Source organism: Balaenoptera borealis (assembly GCF_965194805.1).
Source record: "Balaenoptera borealis genome assembly, chromosome: 15".
Lineage (NCBI taxonomy): Eukaryota > Metazoa > Chordata > Mammalia > Artiodactyla > Balaenopteridae > Balaenoptera > Balaenoptera borealis.
The window spans coordinates 69,620,884-69,644,130 of NC_138871.1; the positions used below are offsets into that span (position 1 = coordinate 69,620,884).

Below are 23,247 nucleotides of genomic sequence, written 5' to 3' on the forward strand. Positions count from 1 at the left end.
GCGAAGATTTTCTTCCTCAATATCAAGTAACCACAAACTAAAATAAATGGAATAAACTTTTAATCATACAGAGAAAATAATTTTTGAGGAACAGGGCAGGATCTTTCCTTGTGTTCTCTTACAACATAGACTTCTTGGTGACCACTGTCCCTAGAGGAATGACAGTCCATCTTTAAAAACAGACCTTTTTTTATACAGTTTATACAGCACAAATCACAAATCATTTTAGAAACAAAAAAAGTATCATTAGCCTAAATTTTTAGAAAAATTATAAAGAAGAAAGAGAGGGAGAGAGGAACGGAGCATTTTAATGCTATCTGTTTCTATTCAGGCTTGGTACAACACAAAGATGTAAACATTTAAAATAAATAATAAAATAAATGTCAATTTCTTCTCCCCCTCCCCTTCCCCGCTCAAAATTTGACCCAGCTCCTCCTGAACATGTCAGCATTAAAAAATTAAAACCCTTTTTGATGTATGACCAAAATACTAGAAGCACGAAAAGATGTCAAATAGGTAGTGGGGTGACTGGGTTTCCTTTTTTAAAAGGTGCAGGAGGACATGGGCACACCTAGAAATGTACACACGAACACACACACACACACACACACACACACACACACACACACGACCTGTCAATAAATAGTGAGATGCTGGCTTTTAAGATGAATGCCAAGAAGACCCAACAAGCAGAAAATAGCAAGACCCCTTTACTTAAGTTTTTAAAAGAAAGTTACACACACCACGTATCCTATTGGTCCACAAATTCTATAAAACTCAGGTCAACCATCTGAAAAGTGCAAAGGAGCACATCACAGGGAAAACAAGTTTAGAGGTGGAAGGATATTGTAGGGGGTGGGTCTTTGAGAACAAACCTCGGACTGAAGGCAATCTTGCCTTGGATCTTTGGAGAAAGACCTTCTCACCTCCAGGTGTTTTTGTTTATTCATTACTTGTGGGCTTTTAATAAGGGAAGTCCTCATCGCTCAGTCTCATCCTAAAGAAGGTATATATATATAAAAGTGCCTAACACAGCGTCTGGCACATAGTAGGTGTTATTCTTTTCCTTCTTAAAGAGGCCACGTGGATGTCTCATCAGAGGAGGAAATCAACCTGAAAGTTACAAGAAGAGACTGCGAGAAGCACTGGTGGTCCATCAAGGAAATGGGAGAAAAGTCCCAATGCCTGTAAGTTGAGCTCATCCTTAAAATGGAGCCATGTGGGAGCAGAGAGGAGACTCCTTTCCCCAAAGCCTGAGAAAGAGAACCCGTAGCCTCTGATGGTTCTTGGCGTTGAGATGCTTGTGTGATTGGGTGCAGTGAAGACACCTGGCCTGTCTCACGGGCAGAACAATGATTTCTTTCTGAAAACTTCCTCAGTGAACTCCCTGCTTTGAGTTGGCTCTGGCAATTGCCTAAACTTCACCTGGGATCTCCTCTCTTTCCTGTGTCAGCAGCTGCCCCCATCCACCCAGCCAGGAAGAGGACTATTCCCAGAGAGGCCAGCCAGGTGGCCAAGGGGACGGTGTGTTTCACACCAGCCTGTCAAGGGGTGCCTGCCCTATGCCATCCCAGAGCTGCCTGCAGCCCAACTGGAGTCCACACCAGCTGCCTCACGGCTGGGGACACAAGGGGAGCACAGGGTTCCCTGCCCAAGCACAAAGGCCTCCCCCCTGCGGCTGCTCCCTGAGGAGGAGGAGGGGGAAGGAAGGAAGGAAGGAAGAGGAGGAGGAGGAGGCAGGCCTGGGTCTGGTGTGAACTTGGGGAACAGCCAGGAGGAAGTGACTGAGGATACACTAGTGCGTTAGGTGTGAATATTCAGCCTTCTCCGAATAACCTCTGGCTTTGGGGAAGCCAGACTACCTCCCAGAACAAAGCTAGAGGGTCCTGAATAGAAACACAGCTCGGAGGCCTCAAGATCCTGAGGGGCGGCTGGGGTTTTGCTTTCTGCTGGTCCCAAAGCCAACGCAGCTTGAAATCGGAACGAAAGCCAGACACTGTCTCAGGCATGTACAGCCCGGCCCCAAGTCTCATACCGGGACCTGCCTTGGGATCAGGGCTGTGCAAAGTGGGGCACAAAGGGACTTTTAGAAATAAAACACCAGAAAGCAGCTTCATTTAAGAAATATATATATATATATATGCAAAAAGAAGCAAATAGCTCCCAATTGGCCACAAATACCACTTGAGATGATTAAGCCTTTCAGAGCTGAGCACACCCCAGTTCTCTTTGCCCATCTCCTGCTACTCCTTGCTGACTTCTGCGTCCTTGATTAATCTGAAGCCAGAGAAACCCAGTGGCCCAATCTTATTAGGAGCGCCGCTCCCAGAACCTCTGGGGAACTGGGAAGGCAGCGTCACAGCCAAGGAATGTGGGAAATAACATTTTTAAAGCATTTGGGGACAAAATACTTTTTCTTTTAATCTCCTCTCTCTTCATGCCCTATCTCTCCACACGTCACTCCCAGTCATAGCAGTCTGTGTATTTTAGGCATTCGGCTGTTCCATTCTGTGTGTCTAGTGCATGGCAAGTGGATAATGGACATTAAATACCGGCTGGTGTGCCAGGCCTGGGTACGTGAAGGGAATAGGGAACAGGGAACCATGTCATTGCTCTCTTTCTCTCTCTCTCCCCGGAGTCCAACTTTGAGTTCTAACCCCCACTGGGTTGATTTAAATAATATCTATATAGTTTTAAATTATCATACAATGATCTCTAGAGCTGAATCACAATAGCGGGGTCTCCCTCAGAGCACTAGCCCAGCAGAAGCTCATTCTGGAAGATCAGCCCTGGGGAGAAAAAGGCTTTGAGGGGTGGGAGGTGGGGACCACGCTGAGCTCTGCTGAGTTGTGCTCTTGGCGAGGCTGGAGGACTCCTTCCCTGCCCCCGACCCCATGGGAAGGGAGCAGCTAGCTTGCAGCGGGAAGCAACACATCTCATCTCTGATTTCAGCAGCCCCCAAGAATGGCATGTACGCTGCAAGCCACAGTGACAGCTCTGGGCCAGCTGTTCACAACTGGCTGATGGATCTGAGGAGCACACTGGGGTGAGGGGGCAGGGGAGTATAAAAGAAAAAGCGCTAGATCCATTAGGTAGCAGATGGCCACGGGGGTTGAACAGGCACCTGGGTGAGAGGTGAGAAGCAGATGCTGGGGCTGCTGCGAGGCGAACCCGACTCCGACTGCCTCCCTCCTTCCTCCCCCTGCATTTCTGTCCACAGCAGAGGCGCTTTTGAGGCTTGGGGAGGGGCCAGGCCCACGCTCATTAAACCTCTGTGGGTGGCATCACCCTGAGAGACAGGGTGGGGGAGGGCAGAGCCGGCAGGGACTTGGAGTGATTTGTGGCTCCTAGGGAGAGATGCCTCCCTGGTCTGGAGAGAAGGGTCCGGGGCAGAACGGCAAGGCAGTAATTACAGGAGACGTCCTACTCAAGACACCCATGTGGCTTGTTGGCACTATTCCTGGCCCGGTAATTAGGCATTTGGCAAACCCAATCTGTGCCCCGGCTGTCTCACTCACACCCTGTCTTTTGGCCAAGCCGCTCCTCCAAAAGCCGTCTCCGAGGATGGGGAGGAAGGGTCTTCCAAGCCTCCCAGCGATGGCAGCATCTCCTTGAGAGCTCAGGGAGCCCTGCTGGTGGTTCTGGAGATGGTGGTGGACCGGGAGTGTCAGGGGAGGAAAGGTTCTGTATTGCACATTGACTGTCCCCTTCTGGACAAGTCAGCCCCAGCAGAAGAGTCACCTGCTGCCCCATCTCCAGAAATGAAGAGCTTTAATATTCAGACCACCCAGATGAAATGTCATGGCAAATTTGATAAAAACCAAGAGGAAGTGAAATTGACACTGGGGGAAGGAAGGGGCAAATAGTGGGAAGGTGAAACCAAAAGGCACTGAGCATGCTTGGTGGGGCAGAGAAAGACACCATCACTCCAGAGACATATCGTGACAAAGGGACGGGAACGGTCCACACCAGCTTCAGGCTCTTCAGAAGCCAGAGAGATGCCCGGGTCCACCAAACCAAGTTCTCCAACGTTTTTCAAGAAACAGGATTTGCTTTGCAAGATGAACAAGGGAGGAGGTCCCGTGACTTCTAAGAGATCATCCAAGTCCTCCAACGCCTCACCGCCAAATCCCACCTGGGTCTCCCCAGAACCAGGAAGCTCTCTGGCAGGGTCCCCTTCTTACCCTCATGGCCCTGGAGTGCTGAAAGGTGCTGGTCCCTGGGAAGGAGGCAGTGACGAGGACCCCCCTGGGAGCTGGGTTACAGAGCCAGCAGAGTCGGGGAGTTCAAGGAGTCTGATGACTGGTCCCCACTGCTACTGCTTCTGCGGTGAGCCTTGGAGCAGGACTCAGAGGGCGACGCTGGAGACTCCTGCTCCAGGACGCTGGGGTAGGTGAAGACGAGGTTCGAGGTGCCTGGAGTGATGGCAGGAGTGGAGGTCACCACTATGGGGGTGTGCAGGGGCTCCTCCCCGTAGAAGCCCCCAGCGATGCTGATGGGCTTGATCACGGAGCGCTGCGCCTTGTCCAGCCCCGCCGATGAGGACGAGGGGCTGTCCTCTTCCAGGGGCTCCTGCTTCACCACCACGGCGCCTACCCCTCCACTGCCCCCACTGCGCAGGGCCTGCAGCCCTGAGGCCGGGGGCGACCGGCGCTCCTCGGGGCTGATCTTGCACACAGGCCCGTGGGCCACCAGCATGAACTCCAGCTTCTCCTTCTCCTTCTGCAGCTCGGCGATCTCCTTCTGCAGGCCTGACTTCTCCTCCTCCAGTTCCTCCGTCTCCTGCAGGGGAAGAGGGGTATGTGAGGGACAGCAGGGGGTGCGCTGGGGGGTTGTCAAATCTGGGTGAGAAAGGGAAAACCAGCCACGTGCTCAGAGGACAGAGCTTGAAGGCAGCAAGCTCACACCCCACTGCTTCTGAGCCACCTGCACATTTAAGATTTCCTTTTGTTCCCAAAGCTCCAGACTGAGAGAAGAGGAAGGTCAGCTTGGAGGAAGGGTGAATTAACAATTGTAGCTGTCATGATCGAGCACTCACTTTGTGCCAGGCACTGTGTTAAGCACTTCACAGGCATTATCTCATTCAACCTAGCAGTTTTTTGAAGCAGCTATCAGCAACCCATTTTGCAGATGAAACTGAGTTTCCAAGAGGTTTAATCATTTGCCCAATGCCACAGAGCAAGCAGGTAGGGTAGCCCAGATTTGACCCCAATGTAGCTGACTCCAGAGTCCATATGCTACTACGCTCTTCTGCCTTCGTGCCAGGACCGCCCCCCGGTACCCCTGAGGGGTGAATAATAGTGAGATCCGGCGGGGGAAGGGAGCACAGCATGCAGCTCCACCCCTCTCTCCTCGTGCCTCCTCAACCCCATCCAGCTCGCCGTGGACACATCGACACTAAATCCTAAGCTGCGTGACTGGAGATTTCTGTCTGCACACGCAAGCCTAGGACAGTGCCTGGCTTATAGGAAGTGCTCAATCCATCCCGTTTGGATCCTCACCGTCCCTCTTCCCTTTTTTGCTCTAAGTAGAAAGCATATGTTTCAGGACTCACAGAACCCCGGGAGAACATTCAGTTCAGCCCCTGTGCTTTAACAGATGAGACCCCTGCCAGCCTGAGCGGGCATGTGAGGTTGGCATGGACCTCAGCCCTTCCCTTCACACAAAGCCAGAGAAGCAACAGATGCACATGCAGGGGGTCGTTATGGAATACGGAAAGGCATGTGTCACCAGCCTCTTCCCCACTTTTCCTGAACACAGATTCCTGTTTGAGAGCGAGATGACATGGGCCAGAGCTTCGCTAAGCAGAGTACAGCACATTCCGAAGTGAAAAAAAGTTTCCATCTGTCTCAAGGGTCTGATGAACGTCATGAGCTTATGAGAGGCTTCCTGTGGAGGATGTGGCTCAGGGCCTGGGTGGCTGGGCCGTAGGTGGGGAGGCGCGGGGGAGTAGGGTGTGAGGCTTCTAGGGAGGTGGGGGGAAAGCTGCGGGGCCTCAGGGGGCAGGCTCTTCTGGGGCTGGTGGCAGAAGCACCTGGGGTACACCCAGGGGGCATGGCTCCTTGGAAGGTTAGTGGTAGGGAGGGCTCTGCTCGGGGAGTCTCCCCGGGGAGTGCTGATCACTAACGGATCTGCCTCACGTGACATCGGAGCACTCCCACTCCTCCTCCCCGACTCTAACACCTCCACAGGGCACTACTACAGGCATCACGGAATTCACGCAGTGCACATTCAAGACCCACGAGCGAGGGCTCCAGGATGGACAAAGGGAAGCGGCAGCAGGTGAATGGTAACTGGGAGGATTAACTAAAGTAATAGGATGTGCAAGGCAATGATTTCCAAAGCACCATCCTGGCTGCTCATTGCAAGGACCGCCAACAGAGTCTCCCTCACCTCCTCACTTTGCACACATTCCACCCAGGAGAGTTAGTCCTGGCTCTGGGTTTCCTCCACATGGCATACGGCCCATCCTGGAGGGCGGGGCTCTGGAGGGAGTTATGTGACGTTGGTCAGGTCAAGCTTTTGAGAGGGAGGGGTAGGGCCATGGGCCCCCAGGTGTGGGCAATCAGGCAGCAGGGGAGAATGACTCACAAGGGCAGAATGAGGTACCAAGGTGACAGCTTCAGGCTCAGGGCAGAGGCAGGGAACCCTCCCAGCCACGAAGGATATGAGAAAACCCCAGGATAGCACAACTCAGCTGCACGTGACCCATCTCCAGGAGACCTAGAGAGCGTCACGACCCCTGCAGAGGTGAAGGAGCCCAGAGAGCAGCTCCCCACAATGCTCGCCCGCCCAGACTAGATGGCTGAAGCTAGGCCGGGCCACTCCTGCTGGTGGCAGGCACCCTGGGAAGAGGAGCCCCAGAGGAGGCAGGTCTGGGCTTGCCTTGGCTCCCGGGCCCGGCAATGCCAACACCCTCTGCCATCCCTCACCCAGGAGCCCCAGCAGGTCTCAGTGCAGGGATCGCTCAGGTGCTGAATGAGAAAGGGTACCAGGCCCAAGAAGCCTGTCCAGTGCTCTCTGGGCCCAGGCTGGTGCTACAGGCCAGCTCCCTCTCCCCAGCCCTCTCCTTTAATCAGGGCAGTGCTGACCCGTGTGCTGAAAGGAAGGACTGTCTCGGTCTGCACTGACTCACGTGTCAGCCACTAGGGGCAAGGAGGAGGGGCGAGGGCCAGGAGCCCTGGGGTCCCTGCTCTGGCCCACCCAGAAGCGCGCCCACCCCACGCAGAGCTCCTCACCGCCTGCAGCTTCTCTGTCAGCTCCCGGCGGCGGTTCCGGCACTTGGCCGCGGCCAGCTTGTTCCTCTCCCTCCGGATTCGACGCTTCTCCTCCTCTTCAGGGGACAGCTAGAGGCCAAGGTCAAGGATCATGGTTAGGCTCGGATAAATGGCTCACCATCTTTTTGGCTTTTAACTGCATTTTAAGTAGGGGAAGAAGCCCTTCTGGAACTGGGGAGGGGAGGGCCGAAGGCAAGAGGAGCACGGCTCAGAGGCCCAGAACATGCGGCTCACTACTGTCTGGACACCTGGGAGGGCACTTAGAGCTGAACCCACCCCTGGAAGGTGAGGTCACGTGTTTGAAGGGAGAACAGGGCAGCCATGGGTCAGGGACTCACCAGCCCAAGCATGATGGCAGCACGTGTCAGGTCAGCCCCGATTCAGTGCCAAGGCCCGAGAGAATGAGCTGGGACTGCTTCCCCCAGAGTCCCCTCGTGCCAGGCCTGCCCCACCCACTTAAGCAGCTTCCTCCGCTCTGCCTAATTACGCCTCCCCATCACTCTGCCTGCTCTGCAAGCCTCATTATCTCCATTCGATTAAGGAGCTGGGCCCAGAGTAAGAACCACCCAGGGGGGCACGTTCTGTTGCCAGAGGGAGGGCCACCCACTCCCAAGTCCCTCTGCCAGCCCTCGAGTGCTGGCCGCTCACAGTTCAACCCCGAGGACTCACCAGTGTGCCTGGCACAGTGCCAGGCTGGACAGGACCAGCAAAAGGAGGAGGGGCCCTTAGGCAGGTTAAACCCTGCTGCCCACCACATCCACTCATTCAACCAACGAGCCCTTCTACACGCCAGGCACAGTTTGGGGGGTTAGAGATTTGTCAACGAACCAAATGAACAAAAATCCCCCTGCAGCTCCTCACAGTGAGGCTGGTTAGGGGCCCGTGGCTCAGGCCAGAGGGCAAGAACTCTGCTCCCCCATCAGGGCTGACACTCTGTTTACATAGAGACCCCCTTCCAGAGAAGGGCCACCAGCCCCTCGCAGAGGTGATGTGAGGAGATGGCTGAGGGCCAAGGCAGAAAGCAGTTCAAAAGGACAGACCACCCCTTCAGTCATCAGACTGACGGCACACGTACAAGATGCCAAGTACAGTACTTGGGGCTTAGAAGATTCTGGGGGAATAAGACGTGAGTCCTACCCTCAAGGGACACATGGGGAAAGGGCCAAAGCCACTTTTGGAGGGGCTAAGAGAGAAGCCGCCCCACTGATGGGTGCTGCCTGGACCACCAGCCATCCTGTGAGGGAGGGAGCCACTGCCCGGGCTGGGCCCAGGCCAGAGTCCCCAGGACGCTCCCTGCAGCCTTGAAGGTGCGTGGCTGTGATGTCCTGCGCAGGGCACAGCATCACTGTGTCCCTCACCCCCTGCAGCAGCCTCCAGGTGGTGCGCACTGACCTGAGCCCATCCAGCGGTAACATCTCTGTTAGTCTTCAGGCCCCTTCCAGAGACCCGGTCTTGGAGTCCACACTGGAGTCCTGGCTCCACGTCCCTCCTTAAGCCCCCTCCTCCGCCTCCCCAGGAACGCCAATGGCTCCACAGTCTCTCTTCTGAGAGGTGTCAGGCAGCTGGCAGCCAAACACAGATGTGGCACTTCTGGGTGGACTTGGACGGATTATTGACCCTTCTGAGCCTCAGAGCCCCATTTGTAAAATGGGGTTAATAGGACCTGCCCTGCTTTCCACAAAGTTTCTGCAATGATCAGATGAGATGCAGTGTGAGAGTCCTCTCTAAACTAGAAAGTGCTAGAAAGAAGAAGATGCAATTCAGAGGTCTCCTCTCTGATGCCTTTTCTGCACTCACTGGGCAGCAAATCAACTGGAGACCCGGAGTCCACAGATTCAGGCACCCTGTTCTCTGTGGGGATCGGCTGAGGTCACAAGGCCACTTGGCCAAGGCCCTGAATACTTGCTGCTCCTAACCCTGTCTCAACCTGAGCCCAAGAGGGTAACCCTGCTGCAGTCGTGGGTTCAGGGCTCAGCACTGAAAGGCTACCAGGGTTCCCCTTGAGGCCCAGCTAGCCCCCCTCCTCCTTCACTGAGGAGGGGCAGAAAAGATGGAGAGCTGGTCCTGGTCCACTTTGGCCTCCATTCCCCCTTGGCTGCCTCTGGACAAATTTTGGCCTCCCAATTGCCCTAGAAGTCTCGCCCCTATCTGGTGAGGTGTGGGGCAACTTGTGGGAGCTCTTGGCTTAGGAAGTGTTCAGGGGCGGTGACAACATGATTACAACTTGAGTGTGTCAGCACCACCACGTACCCATCCACAAGCCACACACACCCGCCCCTCCCCGCCACTGCTGGCCTCAGAGGGAGCCTCTGGGGCAGGTTCCAGAGCAGGGCAGTGAGGCACCAGGCCAGCCCCTGGTAACAGGCTCCTCCCCCTGGGGGAGGCTGGGAAGGCGGAAGTGAGCCTCTGAGAAAAGACCCTAGGGCTAGGAACCCAAAGAGCCAAGGTTCTAGGATGCTACCACCTAGGCTTCCTCCAAGCTGCCAGATGATTATCTGAACTCCTAATTGACATGGGATAAAACACTTCTGGCTCTCTCCTTCCCTCTCAAAAAAGGAAGGAAATTCTCCAAACTGTCTTATGGCACGCCTAGGTGGTGTGGTGGGAAAACCACAGGGCTGAAGGTCAAAAGAGGTGGATTCTAGTCCTGGCTCTGCTACTAACTCACTGTGTGAGCCTGGACAAGGCCCTTCTTTCTGGGCCTCAGTTTCCTCATCTGTAAAATAGGTGCAGAGGGAAAATTACTGAATTTTCTATAATTATTGAAAATTATAGAAAAGCTGGTCTCCAAAGACTCTTCCAGATATAAACTTCTAAATTTGGTGTGAGCTAGGTCCAGAAAAGGATGAAGAGTACTCAGCACATCTTGCTTTGTTGTCCTGCTAACCCAAGAGTCCCTCACAAGCCTGGCTCTCACTCAGGGGTCCCTTACGTACAGAGAGAATCCAAATCATCAGTGACTATAAAGCTTAGCACCCTGGGCTCCCTGAAGGAAGCACATTTATAGAGGACCTTAGGATCACTGCTACTGCAATATTTATAACTACAGGTATGGAAAGCAGCAGGGAGGGGGGATATTGGCCACTTGCCCCAGCAGCAGAAGCCCGACAGCACCCGGGAGCTGTGTCTGTTACTGTCTATTACACTCACCTCTCCATGTTGCCCCTGCACAGGGCCCTGCCACTAATAGAACAAACCAACATGTAATGGATACAAGGCCCAGCTTTGTCCTCAGAGGAAGCTTCACGCTCCTGTGAAAGCGTCCGGTTCCTCAGCGCAGTGACCCTTGTGATTCTAAGTGTCCTGGGGACTAGTGGCACTGGATCTGCAATCATCCACTGGGCACCATGATTGAAAGGTCCTTGTATTGGAACAAGGAGTGGAGGCGGACAGTGGTTGAAATGGGGAGGGGTTCCAAAGCTGTAACTGAAGTAATTCTTCAAGCTAACATTTCATTTGAAAAAGGGATTCTACTGCCAAAGTATCTCCCTTCCCTGGACTTGTGGTGGCATGGTGTTGTAGAAAGAGCACCGCACAGGGGTCCAGGGGCCTGGTTCTAGGCCACGCTTGCCCACTCACTTGCCAAGTAGCCCCAGGTAGCTGTGTCCAGGCCTTGGCTGTGTCATCTGTGAAGGGGGACAGATGGGGCTCTTGGAAGGCTCATTCCCTCCTTTCTGGAATTATGCATGACTCTGATTTCTCTTTTGGGAAGCAGGGGGCCATCGCTGCCCTGGTAATCTGTTAATACAGACAATGGGCCTTTTGAGTGTTGGGTAGATGCTACGTAGAGAGCACAGGCCCCACCCTTTTCTGGCGTCTCTCTCAGCCAGGCTGACTCCTGCTCAAAGCTGAGCCCCTTGAGGAAAAAAAAAGGCTGATGATATCTGACCACCTCCACCCCCAGCCCTGGGAGCTCAAGCAGCGGAGCAGACTCCAAAGACCCCAGAGTCCCTCCACTTCCGGAATGTGCATCCCAGGCACCTGAAACGGGCTCCTGCCTTGAGTTGGAGGCCTGAAACATGGAGGGAGAATGGAAGTAGTGTGGGCAGTACTGGTCTAGAAGGGGCGGGGGGGGGGGAGGCTTTAGGACTGCTGGGTGTCTACCAGATACTGGGAGACAGTTAAGGACTCCCCAGAAACCTCCCAGCCAGGGTTCACTGGCTGCTTGTCCTGTGGCCCCTGTACCAAGGATCAGAGAATGATACTGCTGTAGGCAGGGCCTAAGTCCTGCCCACGTGCTGACGCCTCACCACTCACTATGCGCTTTCCCACCATGATCTCATTCGGGTGGCAGCAAGTCCTGGCCAGCAAGACCCTATCTCCATTTTGCAGCCGAGGAAACTAAGACTCAGAGATTCTAAGGGACACAGGCGAAATGCCTGACTCTCAGGTCTCTAGCTCTGCCTGCACTGATGAGGGTCCTGAGCTCCTTCACCTCCCCAGTGCTCCCAGAACATCGACCCTGCTCCCTGCCAGTCTTCAGAAAAACCCTGTGTTATAAGGCCTGGAAAGCCACCGATGCGGCTCCTGACCGGAACTGTACCTGCTCATCTCTCCTCCTGCGGCCCACGGTGGTGCCAATGGTCTTGATCACGCCAGGTCTTGGGAGGGCCATGTGCCCGGGAACAGAGGCCAGGCCCGGCAGGGGGCTATAGGGGTGCGAACGGGGGTACGGGTTGGACATGGAGGTGATCACCGTGGGCTGCACCATCCACTGCAGGTCCTGGCTGGTCGTGATGGCGTTGATGGTGGGGATGAAGGCGCTGCCTGAGCCAGGCATATCTACCCGGAATTTCTGAAATGAGGAGAAAAGTAGGATTGAGCCAATAAATACTGCAGAACAGGACAAACAGAGCCAGGAGGCCAAAACTGGCAGAAAGTAGAGTCAGAGCCTGGGAAGCCAAGGTCAAGACACTGGGTGGACTTCCTGCACATCCAAGAATCAAGGGGATCTTAACTATTCCTGGGACCCCCCCATGTCAGATCTGCTCCCTGACTGAGGTCCTGGAAACTCCATCCCCAACTGGCTCAGCGAGGATGTGGGCATATCCCCAATGGTTTCTAGGATAGATGTGGTCCCTAGCAGCTCACACTCAGCAGGCCCTCTCTCAAGCCCTCCAGGCCAGCTAGGCCCCCATCTGCAGGAGAGCAGGTCTTCCATCTGGGCCTCCTGAGCTTCTGGGTCACTTGCCATTATTCCCCAGGGTACCAGCTTAGGATCCCTTGAGGAGATTTGCCGACCAACTGCTTTGCAGCAACGAAGATCACCAGGAAGGTTATTATGTCTGCTTTTGTTACTTTCCAAACAGGTTCATGATGGGGTTGTGACCCCATCAGGGTGAGACCAGGTCCATGAAAAGATGTCCTCTGACCCATGAGACTGAAAGTGGTAGCGTCTGCTGCCAGACTTCCCCTTGCTGTCCTTGTCCTCCTTGACCTTCACCCCCATCTTGCTTGGGGCAGACACACTGTGTCTCTCTTTATCTATCTACATATCTATCTATCTGTGCTCCCAGGCGTGTCTGTGCGAAACTTTGCTGCTAGCTCTGAGTCTTCTCCCTGTCACTTAATTTATGCCCAGACCACGTTGCAGAGCTCTGTGGAACATGCTGCAGGAAGCATTCTATTTAAAATATAAGATGATGACAGAGTACAAAAGCTAAAATGGGCCATGCTCCTCAGCAGCTGGGCTTGACCTTCCTTCAGGGCAGCTACTAGAAAGCGAGAAGGGGGGAGAAGGGAAAGATCCCCTACTTCCAGATTTTTGGGAGAGCTCCCCTCCTGAAACCCTCAGCCTCGGATGATTCCTGTTGCCACAGAAAGGTTCTGCACATCCTTTCTTCCCTAACTTGGTGGATGAAATGATGACAACAATAATAACTAACACTTACTGAGCACTTATTAAATGACAGGCACCATGGTAGTGTTTAACCTAGATTATCCCATTAATTTTCCCTCTGAGGTAAGAACTACCATTATCTCCATTTTAGAGGCAGAAATTTAGGCTTAGAGAGATTAAGTAACTTATCCAAGGCCACGTTCTAATAAGCAGTGGGGTCAGGATTCAAACCCAGTTCAGCCTGACAAAGAGGCTAGGTCTCTCAAATACGGTGCAACACAAGCTTCTGTAGCATTGTTTCTTCCTGCCTCGAAATCCAGCCCCAAGTGCTGGTATCCATCCCCACTGCCCTCGGACAGAGCATCAGGGCCATCCCCACCAAGGGTCCCTACAGACCTTCCCTCACCCAGGACGCCCCACAGGTCTGGTTGACCCCAGATGAAATCCCACTGCCATTAGCATGGATGCTATAGCATCTCCCCTATATTGGCCCAATCAGACCAACCAGGATTAGAAGCGCCAGCAGCAACGGCAGCTGCCACCACCACGGTCTTCGCCCCTGGAGACGACAGCCGGGTTCCTTTGTGTAAATAAGGTGAAGCTTAGAGTACTTCACTGCAGCTGAGGGAGCTGTGGACCCTTCCTTGCTCACTCCCCTGCCAGCTGCCTGACCCCAGTCTGGGTGGTGGAATGTGGCTGCCTCACCTCCCAGACTGCCCTGGGGGCCCAGGGCAGGGGCATTCAGCGAAGAGAGTGACCCAGTGCAATGAATTCTGGGATTCTGTGAAGTTACCAGCGCAATGGATTCTGGGAGTCCGTGAGGAGAGCTGCCCAGTGCAGTGGATTCTGGGATTCTGTGAAGTTACCAGCGCAATGGATTCTGGGAGTCCGTGAGGAGAGCTGCCCAGTGCAGTGGATTCTGGGATTCTGTGAAGTTACCAGCGCAATGGATTCTGGGAGTCCGTGAGGAGAGCTGCCCAGTGCAATGAATGGATTCTGAGTCACCTCCCAAGGCAAAGACAACTGGACTTTTTATCCGGAGCCGACTGAAAAGTAACAGGTGTATCTGGGTATGTGTGTGTGAAGGAGGGCAGGGTGCAGTGAACACGGAAGGATACAAGTGGGAAATGATCTTCAAGGAGGAAAAACAGACAACCAGGGCTGGCTGTGAGGAGGTAGGGCAGTGAGAACACGTGAGCGGCTGAGTGTGTGCAGAAGCACTAAAGCCCAGGCAGCTATGTTTCTCTTGGGCTGCTGGATTGGGAGGGAGAATGGGGAGTAGCCTGAGTCAGGAGGCCTGGGTTTGAGGCCTTGGTGAATCACTGAGGACCCAGTTTCCCCGTCTGGAAAGGGGAGTAGTAACACCAAACTCACTGCACTATCATGAGGATTAAATAAGTAGCTACTTGTAGTCACAGGCTATAAAAGCACACCGGCGGCTCTCAACCCTGGCTGCACATTAGAATATTCTGAGGAGCTTTTTAAAAACACCAATGCCGGAGCCAGCCCCACCATTACAGTTCTAAAATCATTGCTTTGGGGTGGGGTTCTGATAAGGTGTTTTTTAAAAATGCCTGAGGAGGTTCTAATGTGCAGCCAGGGTTGAGAAATGCTGCTCCAAATAAGTGGCAGGTGGCATCGTCATCATCACGACCACCATCACCACCATCACCATCATCATCATGCATCATCATTGTAAGTGTCTCTGCATTTACGGTGCAAAAGGGGTGGCTCCAGGGAGAATTGCCAGCTTCTCATTCCTGGGAAGCACCCAACGTTTTTATTGTTTCTCTCCCCAAGTCCGGTTCTGGGTTTGAAAGACACCCGAAGCATCCAGCAGGATGGTTTAATGTGACCTTCCACTTGTGTGGGGGAACTGTCAGCTTTCCTTTCAGGAAAGCACCCAAGAAATTCATTCCTCATTCCAAAAAAACAAACAAAAGAGCTCCCATTTCAGGCTGGGAGAGGGAAGCCAAAAACCTGAAGCAAAGCTGAGCGACTAAGATCCCTTAGGACTAAGTGCTGACTCTCAGCCCCTCTCGGGGCCCTCCAGCCCACTCACTCTGTGATGGCAGGTCTACAGAAGGCCGTGCCCAGCCATCAGCCAGATTCCTTGCAGCAGTGGCTTGGTCTAGACAAAACAAGACAGCAATAAAAAAAAGGCAGTAGGTAATGACTGCCTCTAAATGCATGTACAACTTGTTTCAGAGGGAGGTAAAGCCATCTGGATAACACACTGGCTCTAAACTGCAAGGAAAACACGTCCTAGCCCCTGAGGGGACTGGGGCTCCGATAAAGAAGGCTTTTGTCTGCCGGAGGAGGCTCTCTGAGACACACACAGAAGTTTAAGTGAGATCTGGCAGATGTGTCTTGTCTCAACTCCAAAGGTATTTTTCAGAAAGCGACACTGGGGTCGGAGAGAAGAGGTGGGCCTAGGAGTCTGTGATCCCAGAAGTTAGCTGGTGTTCTTCTCTGACAACAGACCCAAGAATCAGTCAAATGTCATGCTGGGGAGAAATCATGGTTCTCTACGAACGGGTTAACACTGAACATAAACCAAGATGGGGTTTCCCAGCTGCGGGCATTAGGGTGGTTTGATCCCTGCTGCAGCACCAGGTGTGTGCTGGGAGTGGGGGGCTACAGGAGGTAACCCAGGACCCTCACTTGACTCCCCTGGGGCTCTCCAGCCCCCTGGAAGCTCCTCCTCTAGGGACAGAATTGAAGATGCTGGATGGCTGTGTGGTATTCCAGCCTGGCAGAGCCTCCAAATGCTTTCTTTCACTGTGTCATCCTGTTGACTTCTGGGTGGGCAAGAATGCCTATAAAAGGACAAACTGCCCCCCACCCCCACCGACCTCCTAGAGCAGTTTGGCAAACTTTCGCTGTAAAAGGCCAGATAGTAAATATTTTAGACTCTGAGGGCCATAAGGTCTCTGGTGCAACTACTCAACTCAGCCATAGTAGCGTGAGTGCAGCCACAGACAAGATGTAAACAAATAGGCGTGCCTGTGCTCTCTTAAGCCCTATTTACAAAAATACTTGGGCCATAGTTTGGCAAGCCCTGTCCTCGAGGATCATTCTCATCTCTCATGCTCAGGTTGGTGGAAAAAGAATAAAGAGAGGAAGTGAGAAGGCAAAAAATCACAACTATTCTTCTAACCCAGGGAGTCAAGGGATGGACTCTCACTAGACAGCTTGAATCTCCAGAACCTGAAGCCAAAGTTCAAGCCTTACAAGCCTTGCTGCAGGTCTTTGGGCAGCAGAACCGCCTTATCCTGAAGCATCCTGAATTTAAGGGAGCTGTGGGGCCGCTCAGTAAGTACGTGTGTCCTCCCACTGCCTATGAGAAAGACAGCTCAGAACACAGGGCCCCTAGGGCCACCCAACTTCATCAGGTCAGAGAGGTCCCTGTAGCCCAGCAGTTGCTAATTTGGGAAAATGACCTTTCTGAACTCTGCAGGGCCTTGGATTCAGAAATAAGGGTCACAACCACGGCCTTTTGCAGAAAGGTCTAGGAAGTAGGGTTTGGGTTCCTATTTCTTGCAGACATGGATGGGGCAGGGCTTATCCCAGAAACTCCTGAGCTGGGCAGAAATGGCATTTGAGATGGAAGTCAGAGTTGGTGTTTTGGGTCCATCCCCTCAGCCAGGCATGTCTCCATCAGATTGATTCTTGACTGGGCCACAAAGCACTCGAGCCATGAACCCCATGAATACCTGTGACCTGCCTCGGCAGGCAGAAATGATTATGCATATCTGGGAAGAGACTGGGTTCTTTCTCTTAAGAACCCCTTTTTTTAGTTTCCCAGCACAGGAAAAGGAAAATTCCAACATCCCAGGAGACTGGCTTGGGGAAGAGGAGAGGGCAGGGCAAATGCTGCCTCAAATGCCCCAGAATAACCCTGTTGAGGTCCAGTTTGACTCAAATGCTCTGTATTTTTACCAAACATGGGGTGTTCTCCAAAGCCTTCTATATGGAATTCAACCAATTTTCACAGATTCTGCAGTGGACATCACTTTGACCTTTGACCTTTCATTCCTCTCTGAGTAAAGCCACTTAGTTCACCATGGAAATGGTCCTAATAACTCATGATTTCCCCAAATTTTAAAGTATACAAACACTATCTCAGGTGATCTGCCTCCTGTCAGGTTCACTTGAAAGAATCATGCTATCTTTCTTCACCTAACTGCCAGAGTGAAGAACAGCAAAGAAGAAAAGGAAAAAGCAAGGAAAATAAGGTGACCAACACAGAGTTTCCACCAAGTTCCCCAGTGTCCTTCCTCCCAGGGCCCTTCTGGACAGAAATTCCACTCCAAAGCATGAGAGGATTCTCTCCACCATTCTGTGGATCCCTTTTGTACCTCCACCAATCCTGGGACAGCTGTGCACTCCACGGGAAGGGGATGCCGTCTCATCTTCTCTACAACCACAGCAGGTGAGCATGGCCAAGTCACTGCCACATGACAGGGTGCGAGACAGCAGTGGGCAAGAGGAGTCTTACACCTTCCCTCTCCAGCCCAGTGAGTCCAAGAGGGACAGAGTTACCGAATGGGGTTTGGAACAGATATATTTGCCTCAATCAGGGCAGCTGCCGTCATTTTGAAATGCTGTGGCCATCAAAAGACACCACATACAACACAGATGAGACACAGCCATAAAACACTAATTCTTTTTCTTTCTTTCAACACATAGACCAGAAAGTTAGCCTCCCGAATTCTCCAAATCAGTACCTTTATTCCTGTATAACAGAGTGGGGACATCTAAGGTAGAGGTGGCAAAGGCACCTGCTTTTGGTGTGCCTTGTCTTGGTGACTGCTGTCCCAGGAAGACTCCTGAGATGGAGACCAACAGAAATTGGGGTCACACCCTGCTTTGGACCCAGACAGATCACCCAGACCTCATACATCACACTTGGTTCTTTATATGTCAGATCTTTTGATAACTTCCAAATATCAAATTCACCCTCAAAAGATAAAGATATGTTAGGAGGGAGGGTTTTCAAAAGAATTTGCTGAAGGCAATCCCAAAGAGGGATGCTGTAAAACCTTTCTGAATCTGACTAATAGCCACAGCATTCAAATAAGTATTTAGTCTTCTCAAAGAACAATAATGAAGGGGACAACAGTGATTTGGATGCCTAAGTTCGGGTGTGTTTGTAATAAGACAGAAAAGAAAAAAACAGAGGCTCCTAACTTTACGCTCACCTTGCATAATGAGGCAGGCAGAAATAAAGTAATGGAAATGCACTCAGGAGTTTGGATAGGAAAATTCAACTGCCACTCAGACAATACATGACTGCTGTTTCACCCCATTCACTTTGATGAAACAGTGACACTGACTTCCACCATCAAGAATCAGCGGAACAGACAAATTCCTGGGATAACATTTCGTTTGATCCTAATCTACAACATCTGTGAGATCAAGGCAAAAATTTTAAAAAAAGGCACCAGACCGTTAATATACACCTCCCACCTTCCCACCAATTCTGAAGACCACCTCCCCAAATAAAATTCCCAATGCCCTAATACAAACAATATCAAGAAAACAAGCCTTGGGAATTTGAAGACATTGTGCTGACAGATATCAAAATAGGGAAAGAAAAAAAGCACTCCTTTTTCAACCACGTTTTATTCAGAAAAAAAACAAAATCAGAAGAGAAACTGCATCTCGAAGTCAAGCAGCTCCTATTTAACCACTGTTAAATATATGGCATTTATTTGACCTGGATTAAAAAGAAAAAAATCCTAAGAATTCCGAAAACTCACCAAGTTAACACTCTCTGGGGCTGGAAAAATACATTCCCCAGATAGTTCTTCTAAGAATGTCCCGTAGGGGGCACTAGAGAGGCATGATTGGGGCTGACTTGGGAATCACAGTCATTTCTGGTAAAAGTTCTTTGATGTGAGGAATGTCCCAGCCTGGGTACAGTTGGCAAAAGTTCACTCTGGGGAATTTTGTGTGTGTGTGTGTGTGTGTGTGTGTGTGTGTGTGTGTGTGTGTGTGTGTGTGTGTGTGTGTGTGTGTGTGTGTGTGTGTATGTGTGTGTCTTGGAAAAGGATGGTTGCCAAAGAAGAGAGCTAGTCTGGTATTCCTTGAACTGTCCCCCTTGATTTATTTTCACAAGTTATCTGAGGAACAGACAAATGGCAGCCTTGGAAAAGTTCTGGGTCTTGTTTTTGTTTTGTTTTTCATTAAAAGGGGGCCCAGCTGATGAAAACAAGTTATGAAATGACCTATGTTTGTGTAACTGGCTGAATTGCGTAATGCTCAGGGCCTGAAACCGTTTAAGAGTCGCGCAGCCAGGCAGGGCATATATCTGGGAGGTGTTTTCCTAGGAAAGTTAGGAGAGAGAGAGAGAAAACAACAACAACAACAATAAAAAGAAAAAGCCAGGAGGGGGAGGTGTGTGCAACTATTAGAGACAAATCAAATCACCAATGACCAACCTCTGAGATTAAAACTATAACTGGAACAGGAAATATTTTTCATGCTTCAAGTTCCTGCCATATACAAGAACAGAGGTTTCAACAGAGTTATCTGCCCCCCACCACCTTCCCCAAGTCACTGAAACTCATGGCCATGTGTTAAGATCAAGCTTTGTGAAGCCAGAGAGGAGAGGAAAGTTCTAGGTTGAGTAAACAGCAATAAACTTCTCAGGAATATCAGACCCCACAAACAAAGAGAGCAGAAAAAAATAATATTCACTTGCCCAGGGTGAAACCAGAGAATGCTCTTACACTGATTGGTCCGCTGAGATGCCACAAAAGGAAGAAGGCCCATCACTAACTGCCAGGAAAGTCTCCCCATAAAGGAAGCTAAGAGAAATAAAGTGATTACAGGTTTTATCTGGTATGCAATAAAGTTACCTTGAGCCAGAGTGGGGTCACAGACTTGTGAAGTAACAAAAGCTTCTCGCGTCAGTCCTTAGGACCACAGAACAGCTCTGCTCAAAGCCACAGAGATAATAGAAAAAAACCCTGCCTCCCTCCCCCCCTCCCCCCACCCCCTCCCTCAGGAGTGGATAGGCTGAGAAACTTGTCCAAAGCTACGTTACCTTGCCAATCCCTCTGGTTTGAAAGGCGCCTCACTCAAGCTGCTGGGCCGAATGGGCAGGCGTATATGCAAGAACCCTGTGCACCAGTTATTACTAATTGCAAAATCCTCATGTGTTACAGCATGCTAGGAATTAGCCAACAGCTGCTTTTTGCTTCGGTAATGAGGCCCCATTACACTCTGCTGGACTGAGTTCTCTTCCTTCTGCCTAGCACTGGTTTCCTGTCTGATTTTCTTCCAAAACAGGGAATTGCCTCCGCTCACATCCTGGGCTCAAAGCCCTAGTGACACAGATTATTCAGTTGGGGCACTGATGTCCGGTCTGACTTCCCATCCAGGCCCCAGGGTCTGAGAAAAGCCAGGCGGCGAGGTTGTAACATTTCAATGATGAGTGCCACAGAAACGGCAGCCAAAGGAGCAGATGAGAAATCAAAAGAACCCTTCCTGGTTCAGAGAGGCAGAGAGGGACTTTTTGGGGGCTGTTGAATCGGAGAATGAGGGAATGGGTTATAAATGACTCTAACCCATTGCCTAACGATAGCTGGATTCAATACAAACCACCAATGGGGCTGGAAAGCAAACAAAATCAAACACTTTGGAACAAGATTTGAAACTCTTCACCTTGGTATTCGTCATTAGGGGTGCACTGACTGCACCCTCAATGCACAGACCAGGCTCTCTACAGTGGTGCTTATGGGGACAGCAGGGCAGGTAGAGGGAAGACACAGAAAAGCCGTTCTGAGGACTCACCAGGTATGGGGAGCCAGTCTGGAATAAGATACCCCTCTTCAGTTACCAGAGAGAACCGTGTTTCCATTTTACTCTCCATCAGGGTCCCTCCTCCCTGGAAGCCCACCCCAGCCCCTTCTGGTTGGCTGGTGTATAGAGGCCAAGGCCACCGCCTTACCAGAGCAACTCTTGCTGCAGCCAATTTGGCTACAGACTGCAGATCCTGACTGAGGCGGGTTTCAGGTTCTAGTGGCCTTGCTTGTTAAGCCAGCTCCCTCACAAGCCTCGGGGTGGGGGGGTGGCTGCTGCCGAGGACAGGCACCCCACCAGCACCACCAACCCAGCAGCACCCTTCTGGTATTTATTTATTCTGGTATTTATAGACAGATCGCACGCACAATCCCTCCAGTGCAAACCAGTCCGCCTGCTTTAGAAACAAGTTGTTTTTCGGCTTCCAGAACCACTCAGGAGCCCAAGCGAGGTCTCTCCACCCTCCCCCCCCCCTTCTCTCTGCAGGCGTCCTTGCCCCAAGGTACTCCCAGACCCACAAGGCGCCCCTTCTGGTGGCAGTGCAGACTCCTTCTCCGACCCTAACAGGAGATGCATGGGCGCCGGGCACCTAGGCGCAGCCGAGCCAATCAAGGCTGACCTCCTCCTTCCCGACCTTCGCACCTGATTCCCAGAGCGACAACCCGCGCCCACTCCGGATTACTTGAAGGAACCCAACCATGTTTCCGAGTCCCCAACATTTTCCAGAAATTAAGACCGATGGGGGCCGGGGGAGAGAAGGAGAGGGTTTTTCTTAAGAATAAGGTCCCGAGATGTAGGGAGGGGCCCGTGGGTGCAAAGATTTTTTTTTTTTTTCCACCACGGAAAGAGAGGAGAATGGAGGTGGATTCCTGGGAGATGAGGTACAGGATCCTGGGAAGGGGACCTGCAATTCCAGGAGCTGGTCTGGATAAGATGTAGTGTGAAGGATAGGGTTTGCTGGCTGTTCCAGCCCGCTCAACGCTCCACTTTAAAAAAAAAAAAAAAAAAGTGTTGGCGGCGGGTAGAGGGGATGAAAGGAGGTGTGGGCAGGACAAGACGAAAATCCAGAACTTACAACGGTGGCCCGTAGGAATTTTCTCGCCAAACCAAGAAATGGAAAAGAAAGCAAGAGAGGCAGTGGCGGCGAGAGGATGGCGGGGATCCGCCCGCGCCGCCAGGTGCACCCGGGCCCCGCACCTACCTGCTGGCCGCCGCCGCCACTGGAGTAGGACTCGGCGTGCGCAGGAGAGCCGCTGCTGCCCCGGGATGAGGTATCAAAGTTCCCGGGATAATCTTGGTACATGATCCGCGGTGGGGGCCCGAGAGGAAACAGGGTGTTTTTCTTCCCCCGCCCTCGCCGAGGCCGCGCACCGGCTGCTGAGCGCTGGCTCCCTGCGGGCCGCGCCTCGGGCTCTAGTCTTCGGTCCCGGGCTTCTCCCCCTCGGCGGCGACACCCCGGGAACAGTGACCCCCGAGCGCCGAGCGCTGCACTTCTTTCCTGCTCTATGAGCGCTGCGGGTCCGGCTGTCCACCCGGTCCCTCCCACTAAAAAGTCCGCGCGTCCCTCGGTCCCTCCCCTGCGCGCGCCCTCCCGCCCCCGCGCGCAACCGGAGCTCAGGCCGGACCGCCGGCTCAATCAAAAATTGGAAAGTAAAACAGAATAGGAGCCCGGCGAGTCAAGCCTGCCACGTCTGGGGACCCCCGATTTCAGACAGGGCAAAAAAAGGCGAAAAGAAAGGCTGCCCGCTTGGAGAAACTTCTATTTCCTCCTTTTAGAAAAGGAGCTGAGAATAAACTTCCTGTGGCCGACTCGCCGCCGGAGTTTCGAGCGGTTCGGACACTTGACTAGAAGGCAGCCTGCGCCCGGCCCGCGGCCGGTGGGGTTCCAGTTGAGCCGGCGCGGAGAGGGACGTGGCCCCGCTCCCCGTGCCACAGCTGCGGCGCCCGGACCTGCACCCCTTCCCCGGCGCCCGCTCCCGGACGGGCCCGCGTTGCCCGTCCGCGCCTCTCTCACTCCCTCTCTCTGTCCCCGCCGAACGCCGTTCGCTTGCTCGCTGGTTTGCTCGGAGCCCCAGCGCTCTGCCCGAGATGAGTCACTACAATGGCACGAGTTCAACTCCACACTCTTTATTCTCCAGCCCCTGTACCTCACGTCAACCCCAGACTCCACCTTGCAGGGAGGAGCGCGCGGGGAGGCGGAGGGAGAAGGCCGAGGAGGAGGAGGAGGAGGAAGAGGCGCGGGAGGAGGCGGGCGCAGCGCTACCCTCCCTGCCCCGGCTCCCGGCCGCGCTGACGCCAGCCGCGCACCCAGCGCGAGGA

General features: G+C 52.7%; 1 protein-coding gene across 3 annotated transcripts; it reads right to left on the bottom strand.

Moving 5' to 3' along the window:
* Window positions 1-43: 43 nt before the first annotated feature.
* Window positions 44-23,007, bottom strand: FOSL2 (FOS like 2, AP-1 transcription factor subunit). Of its 3 annotated transcripts, none has more exons than XM_082357630.1 (5): window positions 22,130-22,188; window positions 15,179-15,247; window positions 11,821-12,072; window positions 7,239-7,346; window positions 44-4,782 (listed from the first exon to the last, which is right to left on the bottom strand). In XM_082357630.1, exons 3-5 carry the CDS (start codon window positions 12,055-12,057, stop codon window positions 4,261-4,263), a joined length of 867 nt encoding a protein of 288 aa, XP_082213756.1. In that variant the 5' UTR covers window positions 12,058-12,072; window positions 15,179-15,247; window positions 22,130-22,188; the 3' UTR covers window positions 44-4,260. The 3 variants fall into 3 exon arrangements, with proteins under 3 accessions (XP_082213756.1, XP_082213757.1, XP_082213755.1); XM_082357631.1 differs by lacking the exon at window positions 22,130-22,188 and adding an exon at window positions 17,478-17,778; XM_082357629.1 differs by lacking the exon at window positions 15,179-15,247 and having other exon boundaries at window positions 22,130-23,007.
* Between the last annotated feature and the right edge of the window lie 240 nt (window positions 23,008-23,247).